Source organism: Topomyia yanbarensis, chromosome 1 (assembly GCF_030247195.1).
Source record: "Topomyia yanbarensis strain Yona2022 chromosome 1, ASM3024719v1, whole genome shotgun sequence".
Taxonomy (NCBI): domain Eukaryota; kingdom Metazoa; phylum Arthropoda; class Insecta; order Diptera; family Culicidae; genus Topomyia; species Topomyia yanbarensis.
Window position 1 is genome coordinate 191,920,014 of NC_080670.1, and position 25,566 is coordinate 191,945,579.

A 25,566-nucleotide genomic window follows, 5' to 3' on the forward strand; every position below is an offset into this window, starting at 1 on the left:
AGCGAGTATAGAGAAACGTCAAAATATTCAACTCGCCGTGTAATGTTCGTCCGCCTTTTTCTTGACTGGGATACTGCAAATTACCCAGTTAAAAATGGGCGAACGAGCAGGTTGGCATCCGGCGAAAACGAGCCGATTTCGAAAGCCAAAGCTGCTAGCTATCAAAATGAAGGAACAAACAGCTATTCTGGTTGCAGTTGAAAACTGGAAAATCCAACCAGCGACCATCCTATTTTCTCTTGTTCAAAGTAGGGGATCACGTCGGAGGTAGTGTGCATTATTCGCACAATGATGCGCTATAATACGCACTGTGGATTTTCCAGTTTTCAACTGTAACGATAATATTGGAGTTGAACCCTCACTCTGTAGCTTTTCTGAAGATTTTCTTTCCGTTTCCCGAATTGAAAACACATCAATCTACCAATGTGATAGCCACTTACACATTTATTTGTAGTACCATATATCAGCCAATGGTTGATCATACATCTTACTGCGTTTTATTTTCTTATGAATTATGTTGGTTCGAATAAATTACGAATTAGAAAGAATTCTCTTGTAGGTTTTATGAGAGTGCTGCAAGAGTACACAGATAAGCATGATTCTTTTTTTTTCTTGTAAATTACTGCAGACAAAACAAGGATGATCATTAATATAATACAGTGTAATTGGGGAACAAAAGATGAACAGCGCGATGCTTGTATTGACAGAAATCATTTCACCTAAGTTAACCTACGCTTTAAAATAATATACAAAACATCTCCTCCCTCCTCTTTCAATGTTCTAAAATAATTCGATTTAGCTCACAGTTGGCACCCGTGTTTGAAATCTTTTTGCTATGCAAAATACAAAATACGAAATAAAGATGCAAGAAACGGAACGACAACGTAGCTGAAACTTCATTCTATCTACAGCTTGGGCCACGGGTAGATCGCAGGCAGGGCCGACTTATAGTCCAGATCGTACATTTGCGAACGCACGAACGCTTCCTTTTCGCTTGGTTCCGGCTTGGTGCAGGCCAGCCCATTTTCGTACGCGTACTCCATTACGCGGACGGCAATTTTAATCGAGCAGTCCTGGATCGCTTCCAGTGGTGGGTAGAGACTTCCCCGCTCGAGGTCACCTTCGGTGACAATATCCGCCAGTCTTTGAGCCGAGATGAGAAAAATATCCTCCGGGATGGTGGCTGCTCCGGCACAGATTACTCCGAGAGCAACACCGGGGAAAATGTACGAGTTGTTACCCTGTCCCGGGTAATACGTACGACCCTTGTAGGTGACAGGGGCGAAGGGAGATCCGGAGGCAAAAACACACCGACCATCGGTGTGCTGGTATGCCTGTTCGGCGGTACATTCCGCTTTGCTGGTCGGGTTGGACAGGGCAAAGATGATCGGGCGTTCGTTGATTTCGGCCATGGTGCTAAGAATTTCCGGAGTGAAAGCACCCGCAATCGCAGCTGCACCGATGATGACGGTCGGTTTCAACACTTTGACAGCTTCCGTCAAAGTGTCAACAGGAGCGTGCTCGTGAGCATAGTGGTGTTTGTGGCCGGAGATGCCACCCTTGGGGCGATCCTTCACGATCAGACCTGTAGAGTAAAAATGGGTCGTTTAACACTCAAATTTTCGAAAATGTCCAAAATATAGCTTACCTTTACTGTCAACCAACCAAATCCGTTTTCGTGCTTCCTCTACGCTTAAGCCATCCTTACACATGGCCATCATGCACAGTTCGGCAATTCCAAGAGCAGCTTCGCCGGCTCCCTGGAACAAGATCTTGTTTTCACTAAGTTTGGTCTTGGTTACACGCAGCGAAGCCAGCAGACCAGCGACGGCCACCGAAGCCGTTCCCTGGATGTCGTCGTTGAAGGTACAATAGTGGTCACGATATTTGTCCAGGAAGCGGAAAGCGTTTGCGTTAGCAAAGTCCTCGAACTGAATCAGACAGTTGCGGCCAAAACGACGAACGGCAGCTTGCATGAATTCTTCGATGAACTCATCATACCTTTCCCCGGTGACACGTTTATGCCGAAGACCAACGTACAGCGGATCATCCAGAATACTTTGCGTGTTCGTTCCCACATCCAATGTGATCGGTAAGCACTGGTGAGGCTTGATTCCTGCCAGAGCCGTGTAAAGGGCAAGCTTACCGACGGGAATACCCATTCCGTTGGCACCCAAATCTCCCAGACCCAAAATACGCTCACCATCGGTGACGACGATAGCGCGCACATCCGTCTCGGGCCAATTCTTCAACACATCGTACACGTGTCCTTTATCGTTGATCGTGATGTACATGCCCTTCGGTTGCTGAAAGATCATGCTATATTTTTGGCAGGCCAGTCCCACAGTCGGCGTGTAAACCAGGGGCATCATGTTACCGATATCCGATGCCAAAACTCGATAGAACAGACGCTCGTTACGATCCATCAGTCCGACCAGATAGATGTACTTGTCCAGATCGTTCTCGTAGCGATTCAGCAGGGTCAGGCTGTGCTTAACCTGCTCCTCCTCGGAACGAACGATCGCCGGGAGAAGACCGTGGATGCCCAACGCTTGGCGTTCCTCGATGGTGAATGCGAGACCCTGGAATAGGGGAAATAAAACCGGATTAGCGAGTGCGGAAACGTAGTAAAGTTGCAGGATATTTTTGACGAAAAAGAATCGTTCTGTTGCTTGGAGGTTGAAACTCTTTTGGTTTAGATCAATTCAATAAAATACGACCTATTGAAACCGATCCATGGCGAAAAACAGTAAGTGGAAGTGTTTGGCGACTAAAAGTACTCTAAAAAGTAACGTATCGGCCTCGCTTAGGTCACTCCTATTAATATTGAGGGAATTGAATCGAATCGAAGAGCTTGACACCGAAGCAAAAGGCCCAACCAAGTATTTTCTATCTGATCCTACAGATCTAAACAGAACGGCACTACCTTTATTGATATCTAGAGATTCAAATGTTCAAATTCATTGAATGAATTTGCAATATTCAATGAAAACTTCAAACGAATGAACTGCCCATTCGTTCAGTGCAGGTTTTCTTTCGTCTTCGATTATTGAGTTCTGTAGCGGACCCTACACGAGCAGGAATATTGACAATAAACCAATTATTGATCAATATATTGATCGTGTAAGCACATTTTGAAAATATTGAACCTGTAGAATTCAAATGGGACTGATGTATCGAAGCAGTCTTGTCAATATTTTTATTGACAATATTCTTGTCACGTGTAGGGTCCGCTTATAAGATGACGACACGAATGAACTCATGATGACTGAAGTTCATGTTTGACAATTCTTGGCGATTTGTTTACTTTGTCAGTTGCGTAAGTGCGAGTGCAACGGGTGCTCATCTGTTACATTCGAATTCACGTAACTCCCATGTAAACAAACCACCGAGAATTGTCAAACTAAGTTCATCCGGCTAATTTTGTGGTGCTATGTGGGTTGGTGTAAAACCTAATTGCACGAAGTGAACGTTCAGTAACGAACAAACGTGTCAGAGTAGGCCTTGGCATATTGTAGGCGATATTGCACACTTCCCACCAACCTGAAAAAAATTGCGTGCTGTCAAAATACATGCATTTCAAGTGATAGAGATGGTACTTTCATAGACAGACCGGTCGAACAGTTAACCTCACCTTACTTGGCATTTTCATCCAGTCGAGGAAAAAAACTCGAGCAATCGTGAAGTTTGCCGAGTATTTTGGCAATTAGCACTGATTCACTTCTCCGCGAGAAACGCGCAGTGAAGAAACAACCTATCGATCTTGGTTTCAATCGGCGACGGAACCACACGGAAAACGTCGGGACGACCTATAGCAGTAGGTGAGCAATTTCGGTGAGAGTAAAACCTAACATTTAAGCCGGAACGAGAAGCAATATGTAGCGATTGCAAATTTCAGACGGAAAGCTGTCATCTTCACGAGGAGAACATAACCTAAAAGAAATTTTACTGAGTTCGAATTCATGCTGTAGCAGCTCCACTCCAAGAAGCATTCAGACGACGGCGAAAGTCAAATCTAGCGTGGATCGAACAAAGATCGGTGACGGTAATAGTCCGAGTCAGAGTGAAAAAGCTATGCGCTAATCATTGCCATTATAGAAATCGAACATTCCCGGGAGGAACGCACGACAAGCAGGACATCGGGTCAAGTTCGGGTTCGATCTCGTAAGAAAGTACTATTTTCGGAAGAATTGAGGCTACTGCACAAGGTATTTATAACCATTAACAAATGCGCCCAACAATGATATGCAATCTCAGTTTCCAGCGTTATAAACAGATTGATTCGCGCTATCCGTGCTCAGAGCTAATTGCGAAGAAGAAATCTCCAATAGAACGGAACAACGAAACTAGGATCGTCCAGGTGAAGGACGTGGCCGGTAGGATGAATTCTTGAAGCTCTCCGAAGTCGGAAGTTCGCAGCAAAACACCTTCCAGTGGGAAGTGAGTAAAGGCACACGATTACATGTATTCCCGTGAGAGCTGAAACTGTTGTTTTGTCAGGGTTTTTTTTAGTTGCGAGACTCAGAGGAAACGGCGAAGGAGTGATTTTCTTCTGCTACACGCAGTGCACACTACGAGGCAACGGTTTTGTCTGCTAAACAGAACGGAGACAGTGACGAAGGGAGGTTCTCCAGCTGGAGTGAAAGCCATCACGGAGTGGCTGAGAAACAACAGTGTCAGTTCCACCACCGGATCGACCGCCAAGCAAAGGAAAGTCGCCGTTGAAGTTTTCCTCCGAAGAGCCACGGTGTCGGTATTCGTCAAGGAGGTGGAAATATTACGGAGAACCGAAAGGTCTCAGTGGGTTGGCTTAGATGGCACGGGAAGGCTATGCAAGTCAGGCAAATAGAAGGATGGGCCCACCATACGTGAGTAGTAGTAGTAGTTACGAAGTTAAAACATTAATGGTTAAGCAGGAGGGTGTTGAATAAATGTAATAAGTTCAGATTTGGGTTCATGTTTTGTTGGTTACGTTCATGAGTTTCGGCCTGTACACCGGGTACCCAGCTTAGGGGAGGTAAACCGAACATCTGCCATGCCAAAATTTCATATGATTTTCCCGATGTATCCTTGATTTAGTCATCATTTAGTTTAGATTCATCTCATCGACTTCCCTGGCATTCCTCCCATCGACATTCACGACACCGCCAGAGCCATGTGGTAACGAATCGTCTTGTATCGCACCATGGAAGAATACACCTCGTCATAACTCACTCCTGATCTTTGTTTCTAACAACAAGACGGACTTTGTGTCGTATCATTCCGCCAGGAACTCGCTTTGCTGTTAGTACTCATTTGCTCCGGATCGTGTTACGTCCCTCGAATAGATCTGTGAGTTCCCAATTACTGCAGCTGGCTGTTCACTACTTGGAGCCAGCGGCCCCTATTCTCTTCGTAGGATATCGGTTTGTCAATCTCATTACATTCAATTGTATCAAGGGACAACCGAAAGGACCAGATACCTAATGTTTGAAATATTTCTAACTGTTTCTCGGTTGTATACAGCCAAAAATTGTTGGTCAAGTAAACATTTTCACTACCGACCGAGAGAGCTTGAGTCGAGAATTGATGCCTCAACAAAGTGACATTTGTTTACTGATTTTCAGCGAAATATATTCCGAGTCTCAGCTAACAAATAACATTGAATACTTTACGCTGACGTCACAAATGAACTGAGTGTTCATTTTTGACAGTTCGCTTGTACTGTTTACATGGACTTAGAAAAATTCTTTATGATTTGCTTCGAGCGAATCTAGTCATCCACAAATTTTTCTAAGTCCATGTAAACAGTACAAGCGAACTGTCAAGAAAAGTGAGGTTAACTGTGTCAGTAAAGAACCTAATTGTTACCGACCAAAGCAGTGCTTGCTATGATCTCAGCCGTTCAAATCTTTACAAAATATGCGAAAAACTAATTCAGCAAAAAATTATGGCATGGAGCAAGAGCTCTGCCAGAAAGTCTTTCGTCGGAATTCGATTACCGAGCACTTTTTCGATTTTTTTCTTGCTAAACCACCATCGCCGAAAGTGTCATGGTGTTGTTGGAGAAATCGGCAATCCTAAATTGAGCGGATGCGATGAAATATTATAAGATCGTGTGTGGAGGACTGACGAGCAGTTTTCAGCACTAAATACACGTCACTGAAGTAAAGCATAAACATCGACGGTCCCAAGTAGCTTCCCTGCGCAATCTCCAATGACAACAATAATCTCTCGATCTGGGAGCTAGGATCGAAACAGCTGCAAAACCTAGCGTTGATTCCAAATTTCTACATTTTATCGATTGTTATATGAAAACCAGCGGATACCTTGGTGTAAATAATTTCAGTTTGAGCGCGACATTCCATATTCCCTGATATATAGGATTTTTTATGATTTCCCGTAGTGTGTCTGCTTGTTACAGAGATGGCAATTTCAAATACAACATTTGGGCGATTTGCCGTCGTCATTTTTTTGCCGCCCTACCCGCCTTTAAATCGTCCCCAAAACGCCCACGGAACGCGCCATTTAATCGCCCTTAGTTGCCTAATATGAAAATTACAAATAATACTTATTTTCGGATTCATTATCTACTCACATAAACACAACCAAACTATTCGAAGAATCAATGGTGAAATTGATATTGCACACCAAAACTTACCACAATCTGACGTTCATTAGGCTTTTGGGTCAGAGATCTTGTTCTACTATACTTACACACGATTCCACAATTTCCCACATTCATTGGCTTCATGAAGTACGCGAAACAAACAAAATTCAAGCGAGAACATGCCAATTGTTAAAAAAATAATTTTAAGCTTAAGCCAAACATGAACCGCCATGTTGGAAAAACAAGAAAAACAACCAAGTCCATTTCAGCCGCCAGAAAAATTGTCTAAGTATTGAAATTGCCTTTAAATCGCATTCGCAAATTGCATTTTTTCCTAGGGGCAATTAGCACAGGCGAGTTGAGTCAAACGTCAAACTGTTTAAATTGCCTGACCATGTTCGTCCGCCTTTTTTTGACCGGGATACATCACGTTGTAATATTTCAAAAGGTCCAAATCGATTTTGTAAGCAAACTGTTTTGATATTCAGCTTCATAAATTACGTAACGCGAAAATTGCCCAAAATTGACCTCCCAATGTAATAAATTATTACATTACGTATTACGTAACAAATTCTTCGATTTTTTTTTTTCAGTAAAAAGATGTTACGTAACGATCTAGCTTACTCCCTCTCCCCCATGTCACAACATGTCACAACTTATTGTACCCCCCCATCCCTCCCCCAAAACGCGTTGCGTAATTTATGAATGCCATTTTGCTGGAGGTTGCGTTTTCAAACGCGCACTCTAGTTCGGCAAATCGTCCGTACAGTGTCAACTTTGACACCTCGTCAGCAGTGTAAATTTTGACAAGCCGTCCGTTTCATGACTGTCACCTCTACCCTGCTCATTAATGTTCTCAAATCGAACGTTAAACGTCAAATTTGAAATATGTTTGTTTTCAAATTCGATGATATCCATTTCTTCGCGAATCTATTTATAAGCATATTTTCAGCTGTTGGAAAGCGTTGTGTGTCGAGAGAATTAAGGGATTCGAACATCTGCTTGTACCTAAATTCAACACAAATGAAATGGCCAATAATAATCCGTGACGCTTGCCTTTAAACCACCCGAAAAAGCATCTTTTAACGACACAGTACCTAAACAGTGTTTATTTATATGTGAACGATTTTGTATACAAATTTGTAGCAAACTTTACCGCCAAAAAAATACGTTTATCGAAAAAATCGCTTGCAATTAAGCTTTATTACTTAATTTTTACTTGACGTTTAATTTTCAGTTGAGAACAGAAATGAACGCCTACCACGTTAAAAAAATTGAGTCTGAACGACGGTTTGCCAAATTTGACACGACTGATGATTTGCCAAAATTGACATTGAACGGACGACTTGTCAAAGTAAGGTGCGCATTTGGGGACCAGCGATGCCGCATGTTTTTTTGAAATGTCTGTAGAAGAATAACTAAAATGTCTGTAAAAGTCTGTAAATGGTTGTGTAAATTCTAGTTACACTAAAATTTTACTTTAAAAATAGATTGAAAGTAGAATTCTATTGTGAAGGAATCACTCGTATTCGAAAACAGTTATTCTAGTGCAATTTTACTAAACACTATTACCCTTTTAAAAGTCTGTAGATCTCTGGCTACGTCTGTAGGAGACATCAAAAGTCTGTAAAATACAGACATGACTGTAAATCTGGCATCGCTGTTGGGGACACAGCCGTCAACAAAAAGCTGAATTATTACTCTCTGCTACAATTCAAAATTCCACATCATTCATGGAAGCTAGCTTATCTCAATACAAAAATCTTGTCATATGAATGAAGATCAAACGAACATGTCAGCCACCCAATATGCCTTTTTCTTCATTACTATCTCAATTCGTTCCGATAATTGCTGCTATCGGAGACTTCCTCAAACAAGTTGATAAAGCTGTTTACTCATGATTTAGCCCGAATCAGCTGTTGTTCCTCTTCCAAGGTCGAAACGGTGCAGTTTACTGGAGCGTATCTCCGTGAGCCGATAAATCATTTATTTTGATTCTGCTGATTGCACTGTCATTCGACAGAAAACAACAACGATGGAAAAATATACGTCAATTGTGTGTCCGATTATCTTATTAGACCACTTGAAAATGGAATTAAACCACCAAACCGATTTTTCGTGGAGTCAAGCCGGTGGTGGCTTGAGGTGACCTCTAAATAATCTTGAAATCCAAAAGGGAAAATGCTCAGCTCACGCGTCGACCGACCTTTGTGACCCCTCTGCGGCAGCGTGTTCCGTTGATCGTCAGAAAAGCACACACCGTGCGAGGGAGAGAGCTCCATATCTGTTTGATCATATTATGGTTCATTCGATATGAACCAACGCAGGCGTATTTTTTTTTTTGCTAAGGCGTTGGACCGTGTCCGTGTTGGCCTTGTTGCTGGGGTGGTTTATGGCAAAACTATCTACTTTCGGTCCACGGTCCAATATTACGTTTTTTCGCAAATGTGTATGCGATTCCATATCATTAATCCTACGGTAAAAATGGAGTTGTCAACTTCAACAAAGTTAAATTTTACAGGAATAAAAAAATATTAAAACTCACGCAATCCAAACCGTATCATTAGGGTCACTGTTTTCGGCTTGTCATTTTGTACATTATTGCGTTGACACCATGCCAACAAGCTACTTCAGCGACGCCTACTGTAGCGGGCTACGCTTTGTGTACACCGCCAGCAGGCTCAATCGATAACGCATTCAAACAAGCGACTCCCTGAACCGTATAATAATGTCAGAATTATCCAATTAAGTCCGTAAACGTGGTGAATTATTTTTTATGTCTAACTAATATATTCAAATTTGCACAGTTTAGATGCATTGCCCACATGAATCGAGCGGCAGAGTTGGCGTTCCGTGAACTGGTGTTACCTGTGGTGTAAATAAATCGAGACAGGACCTTTTAGCTGGTTGACAGCTGTGTTGTGCAGTTTATCATCCGGAAAACCTGTAAGTGCTAATCGGTGATAGGGAAGTAAAGTCCGCTAAGATATTTCTGTGAGTTTATCGCCGTTTTTCATTGAAATAGCCCAGGGTAGTGGATTGCATTTTTGCTGCTAGAAAGTGCAATACCAATCCATTTCACTGCCTCGGTGTTTTCTGATGAAAACGGCAAAGTTAGTTTACAAGTGGCGAAACCAATAAGGTTCTAAGATTAATATGTAATGATACATTTGGAAAGTTGAGCTCTATCAATGTATGAGTATCAGGTAACTGACGTCCCTATCTCTACATACAGAGTTTGACAATAGGTTACATCGATTTTCCACCGATCGATTGGGGTCAGTTTGATAACGTCAAAATCGGTTGAAATGTCATTAACAAACAGCTGTTGCAGTAAACAATAGAAAACAATGCACACTTTCTTTGATTAGATGCAAACAAAAGTGCTCCTCGTTCGTATTTAGAACAAATTTCGTTACAATCAATGCTCTTATGTTGACTACGATAATGTGACGTCATGTCACCCTCTTGATGAGTATGCAATAAAAAAATCTTCATTTCTCGACAAACATATGATTACGGCCTAAAAGCCAACTGTCAAAATCCACTTTGAATGGACATTCCAGACAAACCGTTACTAGTCCAACACAGTTCACAACAGTTTATGAAAGAGAAAACTTTTCTCTTTCATTTACTTCCAACATCTGTGATTGGCGTGTAACGGTTTGTCCGAAATTTCCATTCAAAGTGGATTTTGACAGTTGGCTTTTAGGCCGTAATTATATGTTTGTCGAGATTTAATGGTCCAATTGTAAATACGTCAAGTTAGCATTGTTCAGATTTTATCCACAGAGATCTACCGAGAGCGGGTGTCCTCTAAAAACAAAGTGATCGCAGTAACCCTTGACAACGGGTGTGTTACTTCTTATTTCCGTCAAATTCGGTTGCACAATTTTTCACAAATTGATTCCTAACCATAATTGTTTAGAGGTTTGAATTATCCAATTAAAAGTAGAGCTGAAAATCCAAGCTGTTGCCACGGAACAGGACCTTCCATTTCAGCAAACAGTGTAGCCGCACCTTGGCGCGACATAAAAATTTCGCAAAAGAACAACATTGATTCAAATGAGCTTGCACAATCGGTGTCCAAAATCAACATATATCTTCTCAAAAATTAAACCCAATGTCAATATCATTTTGACACAAACAAACGTCTGCCTATTCTATATATTTACCTAACTACAATCAATGGATGAAAAAGGTAACTTGTTGCGAACTAGCCGTGACTTCCGCGAGGTGCGATTTCGATGACGACAATCGCACCCCACTTGAGCTGTGCTGCAGGTTTTACACTCATTAGCGTGATACTCCAAAGGTTTTGTTCCGTAGAATAAACAGGTAAACTGGGTATGTAATTACTATAAGAACAACAACGCACCTCGAACTTGCTTCGATCAGCGTTCTCCGTGCGAATCAAAGTTCACATGACATTTTGGACGTGAACATGATTGTTCCTTGAACTGATTTCACGTCACGCCGTGCGCGGCTCGGTGTAAATGTTGCCAATCGATGGTAACGTATATTGATAACTATAATAAAGTCATTATAGACGGTGGTCTTGTGTCTCGATGTTTGAGTTTAACCCACCACATCGGTTGACCGGTGCACCACTTGTCTGATTACAGTAATCACGTAACATGCCAGCGGATGTAAGATGACACTAGGTCTGTGCGGTTAGTTCGTAACTTCTGCGTAGTCCGAGTAAGTGTTTTACCTATCGAATTGTAAATTGATTGCGTGTGGTAAATTGGTTTATAATTTTACTGCACTTGATGATTGACGCATTATCGGCGCGTTTTACATTTTTATAACCGCTAAAGTTGTAAGGCGACGAGGAACTACGGAAGACCCTTCTGAACTCTACTTGCACCAATCGTGTGCACCTTCGACTTGGGTGGTCGCAGGCATTCACTGCGACTCGGGAGGTGTCGCCAGATGGTTGGTGGTGGTCATATCGAACGCAAAGGCGTTGTTACGAGCTTTCAAGTGTTAGGCTACATTTAGGAAACACACGCGAACTGTCATTCCAAGGTGATTCGTATAGAATGAATGATTGAAAATTTATGCAAAATTTTATGGGCATCCTGTCTGCTTTACATGCAAATTATGTGTGATATTTCGTGCGAAAAGGTACTTCATAATTATTGACCTGAACTTTTGTTTAACTGCATAGGGATAACTACCGATCTTTCTGTGTTAACGAGTTGAAATTACACATTCGAGTTGGAGGCATAAAACAGATACAGATACATTACTCGGTAAAGTGGATCAATCTAGAAAATAAGTGAGCAATTCAGAACACCGGGCCCGGTCGATTTTAATGAAACTTTGTGAACTAGTAAGGAAACGATCGATTTTCAAGCAATGATCCTGCCATCTAGCGATAAGTCTTATAATATGTCATCAATGGGGAATATTTGGCTATTACAATTTTGAAGATGGTACGAGTTATTTTGGTGTAGTTATGGCCAATACTGTGAAAACGAAGGTTAGTCCGTAGGGATGAAAAGTCACCACTTGTGGCCAGTGTTGTCATAATCATAATCAAAAAATTAAAAATCAATGATCACCGTCGAAAAAAATCTTCGATGATAATAGTTTACATTACCACCATCATTATCATGGACCTCATAACTTGATACACCGAGAGTGATTTTGATCTAGTATTCTCGTTTTCAATTTTATGTGCCCGTTGTCACCCATTGCTGTGCTCGAAACGGTAACCAAAATAAAATCACCACGTGATTGCTACACATTTGCGTAGAAGAATTTTTTTTCAAACTTAAGGCCTATTTACACCCTCAGTGAAAATGAACGTGAACTCGATGCGCACCAAATTGTATTTTCCAATATAGAAATTGATGAAACTGGATCTAAACGATAGTACAATAATATACTTAGCGAATCCATGCACAATTATTCAATATAATTGAATCAGTGGAATAATATTCCTATTCCCCGATCATTTTAAATATTCCACGGTGAGATATGTTCACAGTGGATTTGTCACTTGTTCACCGGGAGTGTAAACGCGGCGATGGACGGAATTGATACGAAGTGGTGAATATAAATGTCATCGCTGTTCACGGTGAACGTTCACCTTCGAATACCAGATTGCATTCTGACAAACTGTAAACTGCCAGTTGAGCGTGAAATCGTTGTTCACTGATGAACAATAGAAGCTCGGCGTCGTCCACCGTGAACAATAGAAGGTATTCAACACTTGTTCACGTTCATTTTCACTGAGAGTCTAAATAGTGCTTTAGTGAACAATTTTTCTCAGCGTTAAACGTTTGTCGGCTTTGTTGGCAGCAGAGAAGTGAAGTTCTGGGCTGTGAAGTTTTCGGTTTCTACTGTTTTGGCGTCGTTGGCATCAACATGGAGAAGCTGCAAGATAAAATATTGAAGGCAATTGAAACAACAACGGATGGAAAGCATAAGTGCATAGTTAGCCGTGGGTGCAATTACATGCAGCAGGGGAAATTAGTTCATGGTAATTTCATTCGACACGTTAGAGCATTGCATGCAGATAAGTTGGAGCTTTTGAAAATTTCTCCGGCTGCAGCTAAAACAAAAATAGAACCACCGGCATTGAATGGCGAAATAGCTCCTCCGAAAAGGTCAAAGAAGACAAATAATGTCCCCGTTGAGATTGATCGGAAATCTATCATAGAGGGAAGCCTTCAGTTAGCCACAGTGAACGCCTTATCCTTGACCTATCCTGAGTGGACTGGATTTCGAACATTAGTCCAACCTCTGTGGAATTCTGTTGGTTTAACCATGAATCGCAAGAAACTTGGAGATCTTGTTGAGCAGGCCGCTTCCATAGCCAGACGGCTGATTACCAACCAACTGAAAAACCAAATGGTCAGTTTGAAAGTGGACAGTGCATCGCGAAGAAACCATCATTCGTTTGGAATAAACGCACAATTGACCATTGACGGAAAAATCGTTTGACGGAACCTGGGTAAAATTAAAAATGGGACCTCCATTTGGAGAAATTTAATCACCTTTATATCTTTCTAGTCATAAAAGAAATGGTTGGAAGTCAGACAGTCCAAAAACTGCAGGAGACCATAACCAGTGAAGCGCTGGAAGCGTATGGATTGCGACCGGAGCAAATATATACTATTGCACACGATAACGGTAGTAACATGATAGCATCGGTTTTGCGATTACGCGAGGTACTGTCGCATATTTCAAATGAGAATGAGGTCTTGCATCAGGAAACACAAGCTATAGAAGCAGTTTTTGATATTGCTCCCAACCATCGATTAGCCGATTTGAATGCTACAGACGAGGCTCTTGCAGAAGAGGATCAAAATCGATCCGAGCAGCTCCACGACGAAGATTCAGATACATCGTTTTCTTCGGATTCTGAAAATTCAGATAACGAAAATGTTGAATGTGACGAATCGGAACATTTTAAACTTCTTTCAATAAGCAGTACGCGTTGCGCAGCTCACACATGTCAGCTAGCAGTATGGGATGCTCTTCGTAAACACACCAGGAGAATTGATGACATCAAAATTTGATTAAGACTTCTAGACAGGGAAAGTATAAGCCAACATTTATCGAAAGTAAAGCCCATTATTCTCCATTATCGAATGCGACAAGATGGAATGCCGTTTATATGATGTTAAAGTCATTGAAAAGTCAGAAGGCTTTTTACCTTGTCTTAGACAACAAATTTAAAGAAATAAGTAAAAATATTATTGCTTGATATCGCTGTATTGCTCTTTCCACCATTTTCAAAACATTGGACGTTTGTTGAGAGATTTTGCGATGCCTTAGAACCGGTGTTCTACCTGATGATATATCTTCAACGTGAACACATCCCGTTATCTGCATTTTATACCGAATGGCTCATTTGCCAAGCACAATTAAGCTTGCTGAAAACGAACACACTTGCAGCAAAGTTGTTGAAAACCATGGATGCGCGTTTACAAAATTTGATTAACACAAATCATTTCAAGGCTTGTTTATACATGGACCCAAGATATAATTACTTGGGTTCCAATCGTATTACGGCTGCAGATAAAGCAATAGCTCAGGTATTATACTATTTCATAAATTTGTCTAAGAACATCTGGTAATTGATAATCACATATATTTAGCGTTACTTACTAGAACTATGGGAGCGTCTTGGCGAATGAGATTAAATCGGTTTAAAGAAGAAAAGATACCGTCTTTACAGATGTATCAAGCTGGATTAGCATTAAACCGTTTTGATTGTTTTAATTTGGAGCAAAACATATCGTTAACACGGCGAATTCTGAGGCGAAAAAAACGACTCCAGCGCTTAAAGGGAGGGTGGTAGTATAAAAAAGCGGGATCGCAGTGTGCGTATTTTAAACGTCAGATATGTCAATGCATGGTACCCAAAGTGACAAGCGAAATAGTGTCGTTGTGTTGTCGAAGTCTTTTATTTTTTTAATTATATAACAGTGACGGGTCCTGAGTCCTGATCTGATGATTTTTCGCAGTTCATTTAATTGAAGCTAGTTAGAAAAAATTAGATTCAGACTCAGGTTACATTGATTAAGTGTCATGCAAAATTTGGCCGAATTTTTCCTCTTGTTTCATAATATAGTTTACAAAAATCGATTCTATGAAAACTAAAATGTATGCCAAATTTCGATGACTTTGAGGTCGCTGTCAAGTGCCAGATTTTGCCAGACAGTTTTAGCTGAACTGCCAGATTTTGTTTGAAAAATAGTGACAATCCTGGATATATGTACTGAATTTTTTCTTAGTTTTTTTTTTCATTTCTGACAAGATCTGAATAGGGAAGATCTCAGCAACCACTTTTTTGCTGAGATCTCAGCAGAAATTTGACACTGAGTTGCAATATACCTATTCTTGTGTATTACACTCCGTAGATTGTATAATAATCAATCCTTTTTCGAGAAAGCACACGCGTGCGACGGCAAGTTATACCGTCGAAAGTGCCGGCATGTGATTCGGGCACACGTAAGTACGGTGTTGATTCGCCACAACGGGATAGCCCAGCTCCACAATTAATCGCAACGGAGAACGAAGCAGGGAAGACAAAGGTTTCCACTGGAAAGTGTCCTGCGGTGACTTCCGGGATCGCTTGGCTTCCAACAAATGAGCCTTGTTCAGCTCCTTAGTTAAAAGCCAAGAACCACTGCCGGAGCAGTGAACGAAACGATAGAGGAGAACGCGGCCGTTGGCGACCCGGCCGGTCTGAAGGAACAGCCCGTCCACCTACCTCCAATAGCATCCAGCGACGGAAGTATTTGACAGCAGAGAAGAGTGAGAGAAATTAGAATGAAACGGTAAAATTGAATGTTTAGTTTTGTTTACTTTTTTGTTTGATTACGAAAATTCGAAATTTAGGTAGAAGCGTTGTGGTCGCCCTATTAAACAGAATCTGCCAGGCAAATCAGCAAGAGCATCTACCCGGTCAGCGTGGCAAGCAGAAAGTTAGCAAAAGTTGAGAAATTGCGAGCATTTTGCGCGATTTGTGCGAGAATTCTGGCAACGAATTCGCTCAAATGCAACAACCGTTTCTGACAGAAGCGGTTAAACCAACCGATGCTGCTCACTTTTATCCAGAATCGAGCCAGAAATGTACGGCCAAGATCTCTGCACGCTTCCTGCCACATCTTTGTCAGATGTTTTGTTCGATTCGTGCAAAATTCTACCAGGACTTTTGCACAGTTTATGTCCGGGTTATGGTTTAGCTCGGTTCCTGTCAAAATTTGCCAGAAAACGCGAGCGAAGCCGAGTTCACCTTAGCTCAACTAATCCGACAGGATACACGCAAAATCTGACAGGGTTGCCAAACCAAGACTTACAGAAATCTAGCAGAGCGGTCTCTGCCAGAAAATTTGCTCACTGGGTAACCGGGTACAACAAGTAAGCAATAACGATGACGACATGGTCGTGAACGCGAAAGAAAGCGAACTGATTGACCCGTAAGTTGAGGTGGCTAACGCCAGGGATGCCAAAGGTACTGGTAAACTACATTTTTTTCGGTATATTTACATTTGCACAAGCCGTACAGCCCGCTACAGCGACGCATCACTACAGCTCATGCCAGAACGGTAGCCATACCGAGTACATTTTCCTGTAGAGCAGTAGAATACATTTTTGTTTTGCTGCTGTACTCCGACTGCTCGGTGAGAGTGTGGCGTAGTAAAGTTTGTTCTCTCGCTTTGTACATTTTTCTCTGCATAGTCAAAGGGAGAGGCCCACACACGAAAGCGATGATGCCGGTCGTGGCGTAAACGAACCGCATTTATTGTAGTCGTTTTTGATTGAAAATATTGAATAGATTAAAAATATTAAAAAGTGTAAAATAAGGAAAGAGAAGCTGTACCGCCCGCGTCTGGTGGCTGTACTGGGGGCAGTATTTCTTTGTCATGTTACTGCTTTGCTTACAGACTGTCGTACAGCGCTGGGCGTCCTGCAATAGCGAACGACAGCAGCAGCAAAAGAGAAATGAGAATGTAGGCAGAAAAAATACAGCCGCAGAAAATGTAGGCATTTTGCATCCTTGGCTAACGCAGCTAATGATTCACCACCAAGAAAAATAATATCACCACGCAGCAGCAAACTGCGTCTCACGATCAATCTCTCAGGAAATAAATGTACTAATAATTTTACACATTGTAAAAAAATAAGAAAATCACTATTCAGTCTAGCTAACGCATTGAGCCTGAGGCAGTCAGGGAAGCGTGTAAGGTTACATTGTGGGCGGCCAGGGTCACTTTTAAATGAGAGTAGCTCTGAGCAAGCCCACCTGCTACAAGGAGTTGTACAGAAAAGCAAACGCTAATCCCTGTGACAGCGCTTATCGTGTTGTGTTGGCTAAGATCAAGGGTCCAACGACGCCAGCTGAACTGAAACAGGGAAGCCACCAGGAGCCCCATTATCGTATCGGTTAATACGCCTGCTGGATATTTTTTGGCAAACTTCTGGAAAGGGATTATGCTCAACGGACTGGCGAACTATGCTGAAAGTGCGCAGGTTGGCTATCGTCGGAATGCGGGTTCCGGACAATGTTCCGAAAAGTTACTTTCCAAACTGAGTACTGGTTTACGAGACGAACATGGGGAAGAGGTCGATTGGGGTCACGGTAGGAGTACCTCAAGGTTCCATACTCGGCCAAACACCGTGGAATATCATGTACATCGAAGTGTTAACACTACCCTTGGGGGTCGAGATCGTCGATTTTGAGATGAAGCTGTGGGTGAGACTATGGAGAAAGTGAAGATGTTGATGGCAGAGATAATAGATATCATTGAAATTAAGTTGCAGTTAGCTCAATACAAGACGGAGATAGTGCTAGCCAGTTTCGTGATCAGCGTCAGGAGACACTCAACTCAATAGAAGCGAGCGCTTAAGCTCCTGGGTGTGATAAGCGATGATCCGGTAAATTTCAGCAGCCATGACGACTATGTATGTGAGATGGTGGCGAAGATAGCTAACGCAGTGATGAGGGTCCTGCCGAATATCGAAGACACACTGTGCCGCAAAAGACGTTTTCATCCTCCATATTGAGATATGGCGTTCCGACCTTTGTTGCTGCGCTGGGCTCAAAGTGGAACCGGAAGAAGCTTACGAGTACGTTTCGTCTAATGGCTGTTCGTGTCACGAGCTAGTACAAAACGATGTCGTCGGAGGCGGCAAGCCGAAATGATTCACATTGGCATCACTCTAACTGAGGATGTGGAATGCTACCAGCAGAGGAATACACCGATTCATATTCCAAGTGTTTCGGCGTGGGCGCATAGGAAGCATGGAGAGCTAAACTTTCATCTGATGCAGCTCTGATTGTCCGGACATGGCTGCTTCCGGAAGTACCAGCATCGGTTGGTTTGCCCGCAGTGTGTGAACGTACAAGAGAAACTGGAATACGTCATCTTCGAGTGCCCTGGGTTACCACGACGATCATTCCTGGGACGATATCAACAGAGTAGTGATGTGGATACTCTCCGAACTGCAGAGGAAATGGCGGAGAGATCAACAAAGTAACGCCATCAGCTAGAAAGACGCCGTGAAAAAACAAAGCGGGTTCGGGAGAAAGCCAATCGTCGGGAAACGCTCCTTCGGAGTAGACTCTGGGAACCAACTGAGTAGTACCGGATTCGGGTCGTCGGGGCACCAGCAAACCTAGCGTCCGGACTTAACTGAAATCGCCGGATTGATTTCAGTACCCTGCTTGTTGGCCCGTGGAGAAGACTGAGATAGCAGCCGAAGAATCAGTTTCGGGAGAACTTTACGTCGCTGAAATCCAGGTCCATCGCCGGGAACTAGATGAGTGGTGTGAGACGAAGTACTGGTACTGGACCTATCTTGGCATCCTACAGATTTGCACGCCGAAGAGGGGATAGCCAGGATAACAGCTGACATCGTGCTGCAAGGACAAGTTGAAGTAGAAGCAGGGTCTTGGCGATTGGAGTTGCCGGCCCCAAGCAGCATAGTGAGATGCCGCCGAAATGCCATCTGTGTACAGAATACTCGCTCCATCGAAAAGTGTACAATGAGCCAGCGACATCCGCTAGAGACTAGCAGAAACGAACTGCATGATCACATCTCAGTGATGAACGAAAAAAGGACTGAATCGTATGTGCATGAGCACAACCCTCGCCCGAAGTAGCCGCATCCAGCGGGCGAGTCTTTTAGTGGGTCGGCCATCCGCTAATCCCCCACTTCATGAGTGGTAAGGCATGTTTGTAGATTTTTAACTCGACGAACTGAGACAGTTAGCGCTCAACTTCCGAGCCGAGTAGACGTATTTACTATTGGTTAGAAGTCGTGCACGAGCAATTTTTTCAAATTTTATCCCGTTCGAAGGGGTTATCAGGGCAACGCCGGCCCTTAAAATTTTCTTTTGATTTCGGGTCGTCGCGAGCGTTTACGTGATGAGACGGCGCGAAAACACATTCCGCATAGATTATGCAAATCTTCCGCGGAAACCATCTTACGAAGAGCTACACAGCTTTGTAAGTACGATTCTTGACCTGCAGAAGGAACAAGTGGTTCGTATTCAACCAAGCCGAAGTCTTGGATGTGCCTTCGTAAAGGTCAGTGAACTTGCGGTGGCACAAAAAGTAGTCCAAGAACACGACAACAAGCACGAAACAGAGATCGACGGCAAGACCTACAAGCTGAGGATCACGATGGAGGATGGGGCAGTGGAAGTGAAGCTGTTTGATCTCTCCGAAGACGTTACCGATGAGAGAATTGTCGAGTTTCTACGAGCGTACGGTGACGTTCTTTCGATTTGCGAACTCATGTGGGACGAAAGGTACGCTTTCGGAGGAATCCCGACGGGAGTGCGGGTAGCGAAAATGCTGGTGAAGAAAAATATACCATCCTTTGTCACCATAGACGGAGAGTGCACTGCTCTATCATACTATGGCCAACAGCAAACGTGTCGCCACTGTAGCGAATTCGTACACAGTGGCATCTCGTGTATCCAGAACAAAAAACTTCTGGTGCAAAAACTAGCCGCCGACCAGGCCAATGCTTCATACGCAAACGTCGCAAAGCAACCGGCCAGACCGAAGCCGCAACCGATGGCAAAAAAGCAACTTATGAAGCCATCGGCCCCGAAGCACTCGCTACCACAGCCGTCTCCGAATACGGCACCCCAGCTGAAACAAGCTACAACAGTGCCCCCGACTGCTCTCGCACACGCAAGCAAAGTCCAACAAACAAATAATAAGTCGGAATCTGATCTCCTTCTTGGCCGTAAAAACACGCCGAACGACGGCACGTTCAAAGCACCCAACCAACTACCACCAACGATCGGCAGCGGTGAAACACAAAGACGGCCAGCGACGAATGACCATAGAAACGATGGTGAAGATACCGATCGATCCACGACATCTAATAGCAGCAGACGATCACTCCGTCGTCCGCCAGGCAAAAAACAACGACAAGACGAATACGAGGACACGGCTGACGAAGATTTAGTCTTATAATGCAGTACACCAGCTACAACATCGCCACAATCAATATAAACACGATCACGAACTCGACCAAGCTTAATGCCCTGCAAACATTTACCCGAACAATGGATCTCGACATCGTGTTTCTGCAGGAAGTAGAAAACGAGCAACTCTCCCTGCCTGGCTACAATGTGATCTGCAACGTTGATCATGCTAGAAGAGGAACGGCAATAGCACTGAAAGAGCACATACGGTTTTCTCACATCGAGAGAAGTCTGGATGGTCGCCTAATATCGCTACGAATACAGAACACGACACTCTGCAACGTGTACGCGCCATCAGGCACTGCAATGCGAGCCGAACGGGAGAGGTTTTTCAACAACACGATAGCCTACTACCTTCGGCAGCCGACCGACCACGTGATTTTAGCAGGAGACTTCAACTGCGTACTTCGGCAGTGCGATGCGACTGGGAATAATACGAGTCCCTCTCTCCAGGCAACCATTCAACAGATGCAATTACACGATGTGTGGGTAAAAATGTGCCCACGAATAGACGGCCACACATATATTACGCACAATTCGATGTCCCGACTAGATCGCATCTATGTCAGCTCGGGTCTATGTGATCAGCTGAGAAACGCAAACACCCATGTGTGCTCTTTCACGAACCACAAAGCTGTCACCGCCCGTATATGCCTTCCTCACCTCGGTAGAGAGCCAGGACGTGGTTTCTGGTCCCTTCGTCCCCATCTGCTGACTACTGAAAACGTTGACGAATTTCGAATCCGCTGGCAATACTGGACACGCCAGCGCCGGCATTTCCATTCATGGATGAGTTGGTGGCTGGAATACGCCAAGCCAAGAATTAAATCGTTCTTCCGATGGGCCTCAAAATTAACATTCGACGATTTTCACCGTGAACATCAGCGCCTATATACCCAACTGCGCCTGGCGTACGATGGGTACTATCGAGATCCGACAATGATAACAACCATCAACCGACTGAAGGCAAAAATGCTGACACACCAGCGCGAATTCACGTACATGTTTGTACGCATCAACGAGACGTACATTGCCGGAGAACCACTCTCTACGTTCCAACTAGGGGAAAGAAGAAGAAAACGAACCACGATCACACAACTCGAGAACGAAAGAGAGGAAATCCTCGAGCGCTCCGAAGATATCGAACGACACATGCTGGAATATTTTAGAGGACTATATGCAAGGGATGAAACGGGCGACGAGATAGATGAGGACTTTACATGCGATAGAGCGATACCCGAAAACGATGAAGCGAACGATGCTTGTATGAGCGAGATAACGACTGCCGAAATACTCTCGGCAATAAAAACTAGCGCCCCGAAAAAATCCCCAGGTTCCGATGGCCTCCCCAGAGAGTTTTACCTACGAACATTCGACATCATCCACCGGGAACTCAATCTCATTTTGAACGAGGCCCTGTCGTCAAACTTCCCCGCTGCCTTCGTCGAGAGTGTCATAGTTTTGGTGAAGAAGAACCACGCTGGCGACACTGCTCGCTCATACAGGCCGATCTCGCTTATCAACTACGACTACAAACTCCTATCTCGCATCCTCAAGGCAAGGTTAGAGAAGATCGTGAGCGCCCACCGGATTCTGGGAGAGATACAAAAATGTTCTAATTCCGAGAGAAATATATTCCAAGCCACACTCTCACTTAAGGATAGGATCGCCCAGATGATCGCACGTAAACAGAGAGCGAAACTCATCTCATTCGACCTAGACCACGCGTTCGATCGTGTGAACCGACGATTTATGTTCGGCAACATGTGCTCGCTCGGGATCAATCGTAGGTTAGTGGCGCTTCTATCGCAACTTGCTGAAACAACAACGTGTCGCTTACTTGTCAACGGACATCTATCGTCACCCTTCCCGATACAACGATCGGTCGCTCAAGGTAACCCATTATCGTCGCTTTGTTTCTCGTTGTATCTCGCTCCGCTACTCACGCAAATGGAACGTGTATGTGGAAGCGATCTGGTCGTGGCCTATGCCGATGATATAACCGTCATCGCTACGAGTGTTCAGAAAATTGAGAGGATATACGCACTGTTTACACGTTTCTCTCGAGTCGCGGGTGCCAAACTTAATTTGGCAAAAACAACATCCATCGATGTGGGCCTCAGTGATGGGCTTCGATTGAATGTGCCATGGCTACAAACGACGAATAAGGTGAAGGTTCTTGGTGTAATTTTCGCCAATTCTATTCGTCTGATGGTGAAGCTCAATTGGGACGAAATGGTGAGAAAATTCACGCACCTGCTATGGATGCACTCATTGCGCTCACTAACTTTGCTGCAAAAAGTGACACTACTAAATACATTTGCCACTTCACGAATATGGTACCTTGCCTCAACCCTTCCACCTACGTGTGCCCACACAGCAAAATTGACTGCATCGATGGGAACCTTTTTGTGGCGCGGACTACCAGCTCGAATACCAATACAACAGCTGGCGCGAGATCGGGAGTTGGGCGGACTCAAACTTCAGCTCCCGGCGTTTAAATGCAAAGCCTTGCTGATTAATCGCCACCTCAAAGAGATCGATTCTATCCCCTTCTATAGAGCTTTCCTCCAAGATACAAATCGACCTGCGATTTCTCCCGCCGACTGTCCCTGTTTGAAAATAATCCGACAAGAATTACCACACTTACCCACCCAAATCCAACAAAATCCCTCCACCGATCTCATCCACAGAGTATACGTGGAGAGAACCGAAGAACCGAAGGTGGAAAGAGAGAATCCAGAAATTGAATGGCGACGGGTATGGAACAATATCCATCGAATACGAGAACTCACATCCCAACAACGGAGCGATTTATTTCTGTTCGTCAACAAAAAAATCTCTCATCGTCGGCTGCTGTTCATCATGCGACGCGTAGACGGAGAGAATTGTCTACACTGCACTGCACCAGTTGAAACAGTGGAGCACAAGTTCAGTATGTGTCCTCGAGTAGCTGCAGCATGGGTCATACTACAACAAGAAATTTCGTTTCTCCTCCGGGGCTGGAGGAGATTTTCATTCAAGGACTTAAGTGCACCAACGTTGAATGGAGTACGCAGAGACGCAAAGGCAAAAGTTCTTAAATTATTTATTGCCTATACAAACTTTGTTAACCAATGCGATAACGTTATAAATATGCAAGCTTTGTTATTTAGTTTAAGAATTGAACTGTGAATAATTACAAATTTTACAATAAACATGACATAAATTTTAAAAAAAAAAAAAAAAAAAAAAAAAAACTGAGTCGAATGGTATAGGATCATCGACCCCCGGATCTCGATTGGAAAGTCGATTTTTGGTGGGATTGCATAGCCTTTCTTTATGTGAGATAGGCAACACGCAATACATTATGCCGGTTCCGGGAGGCGTGAAGCAGTCACTAGGGGTCCGCGAGGCAGAATATCTTCCGAATCGATTTCGATATTTGTAGCCTTCTGTAGTGACCTACTGAAAATAGGTCAAAGGTTACAGCATACAAAATCGATTATAAATATTTGAGCTCCGCCACAACGTAAGATGATGATGGTACAAAACGGATGAATGCAGATATCACTTCTATAAATGGGCACAAATGTCTAAGGCGACCAACAGCATGGAAGTGAGAAGCCGAGCCTAGCTGATACTGACACTGCACGAGAGAAATCTACTTGTAGCAAATCAAATGGAATCTGTCAAAGAAAGAAAGCAATCCGCGTAGATCCTCGACTTATACTTTGACATCGTCCCTTTGATTTACTGCAAGCAGGTTGCTCGCATTTCGTTTTTTTATATATATATTTTTTTAGCGCTGGGTGAAAATATACCATTATTTTGGGTATACATTCCGTAGAGTGTATTTGTTGACATATAAAATTATGCTCACTGCTATTCGGTACCGTTCTTTTTCTTGTAATATCTGTTCATTTTCGTTTCGTTCGTGCAGATAATTTTTGTTTTATGTTTGTGAATAAGTAACATAGGGATCAGCAGGGATGCCAACGGTACCAATAAACTACATTTTTTTCGGTATTACATTTGTACAAGCCGTACAGCCCGCTACAGCGACGCATCACTACAGCTCTTGCCAGAACGGTGGCCAAACCGAGTACATTTTCCCGTACAGCAGTAGAATACATTTTTGTTTTGCTGCTATACTCCGACTGCTCGGTGAGAGTGTGGCGTAGTAAAGTTTGTTCTCTCGCTTTGTACATTTTTCTCTGCATAGTCAAAGGGAGAGGCCCGCACACGAAAGCGTTGATGCCGGCCGTGGCGTAAATGAGCCGCATTCATTGTCGTAATTTTTGAATAAAAATATTAAAAAGATTGAAAATATTAAAAAATGTAAAATAAGGAAAGAGAAGCTGTACCGCTCGCGTCTGGTGGCTGTACTGGGGACAGTAGTTTTTTGTCATGTTACTGCTTTGCACACAGGCAGCCGTACAGCGCTGGGCGTCCTGCACTAGCGAATGACAGCAGCATCGAGAGAGAAATGAGAATGTAGGCAGAAAAATTACAGCCGCAGAAAAGGTAGGCATTTTGCATCCTTGGGGATTAGGTAGACCATCGCTCTCCTCTCGCGGAAAATGTGTGCTGATAATGCAGAGCATCGGTGATGACAGATGTGGTTAGACTGGTATGTGTTTATTTTGGTGGAGTGCAAGAGGAGATTACGTGTTTAGTTTTCGGGACAGTTTTCTGCCACGATAGCCAGTGTAGCGAAGTGCGCGAGTGCGACGGTAAACTTACCCGTCGAGATAGCCGGCCCGTTGTTCGGGCACAGTGTATAGTGTGGTGTCGTTTCGCCAAAAGGGGTTAGCTAATTGCAAAGGAGTTCTTTCGTTACACCGGCTAAATAACAAGAAACCGAACACCCACAGTTCTCACTTTGGAGGATCAGTCGAACGAGCCAAGCTCTCATCCACAGTTAATCGCCAATGAGAACGAAGCAGGGCGGACAAAGGTTCCCCCTGGGAAGATCACAGGGACTTCCGGGATCACTTGCGGCGAGCAAGTTGATCCGGCGATA

The 25,566-nt window shown here is 43.5% G+C and overlaps 1 protein-coding gene across 2 annotated transcripts in view; it reads right to left on the reverse strand.

The window, feature by feature from the left end:
* Nucleotides 1-418: 418 nt before the first annotated feature.
* The window catches only part of LOC131685285 (NADP-dependent malic enzyme), a 66,459-nt gene continuing 41,311 nt past the window's right edge, over nucleotides 419-25,566 (reverse strand). For both annotated transcript variants that reach the window (XM_058968893.1, XM_058968903.1), the window contains 2 exons: nucleotides 1,649-2,582; nucleotides 419-1,585 (listed from right to left, as the gene is read on the reverse strand). In XM_058968893.1, the coding sequence (XP_058824876.1) occupies nucleotides 906-1,585; nucleotides 1,649-2,582 (1,614 nt within the window). In that variant the 3' untranslated portion in view covers nucleotides 419-905. The remainder of the gene's footprint in view (nucleotides 1,586-1,648; nucleotides 2,583-25,566) is intronic.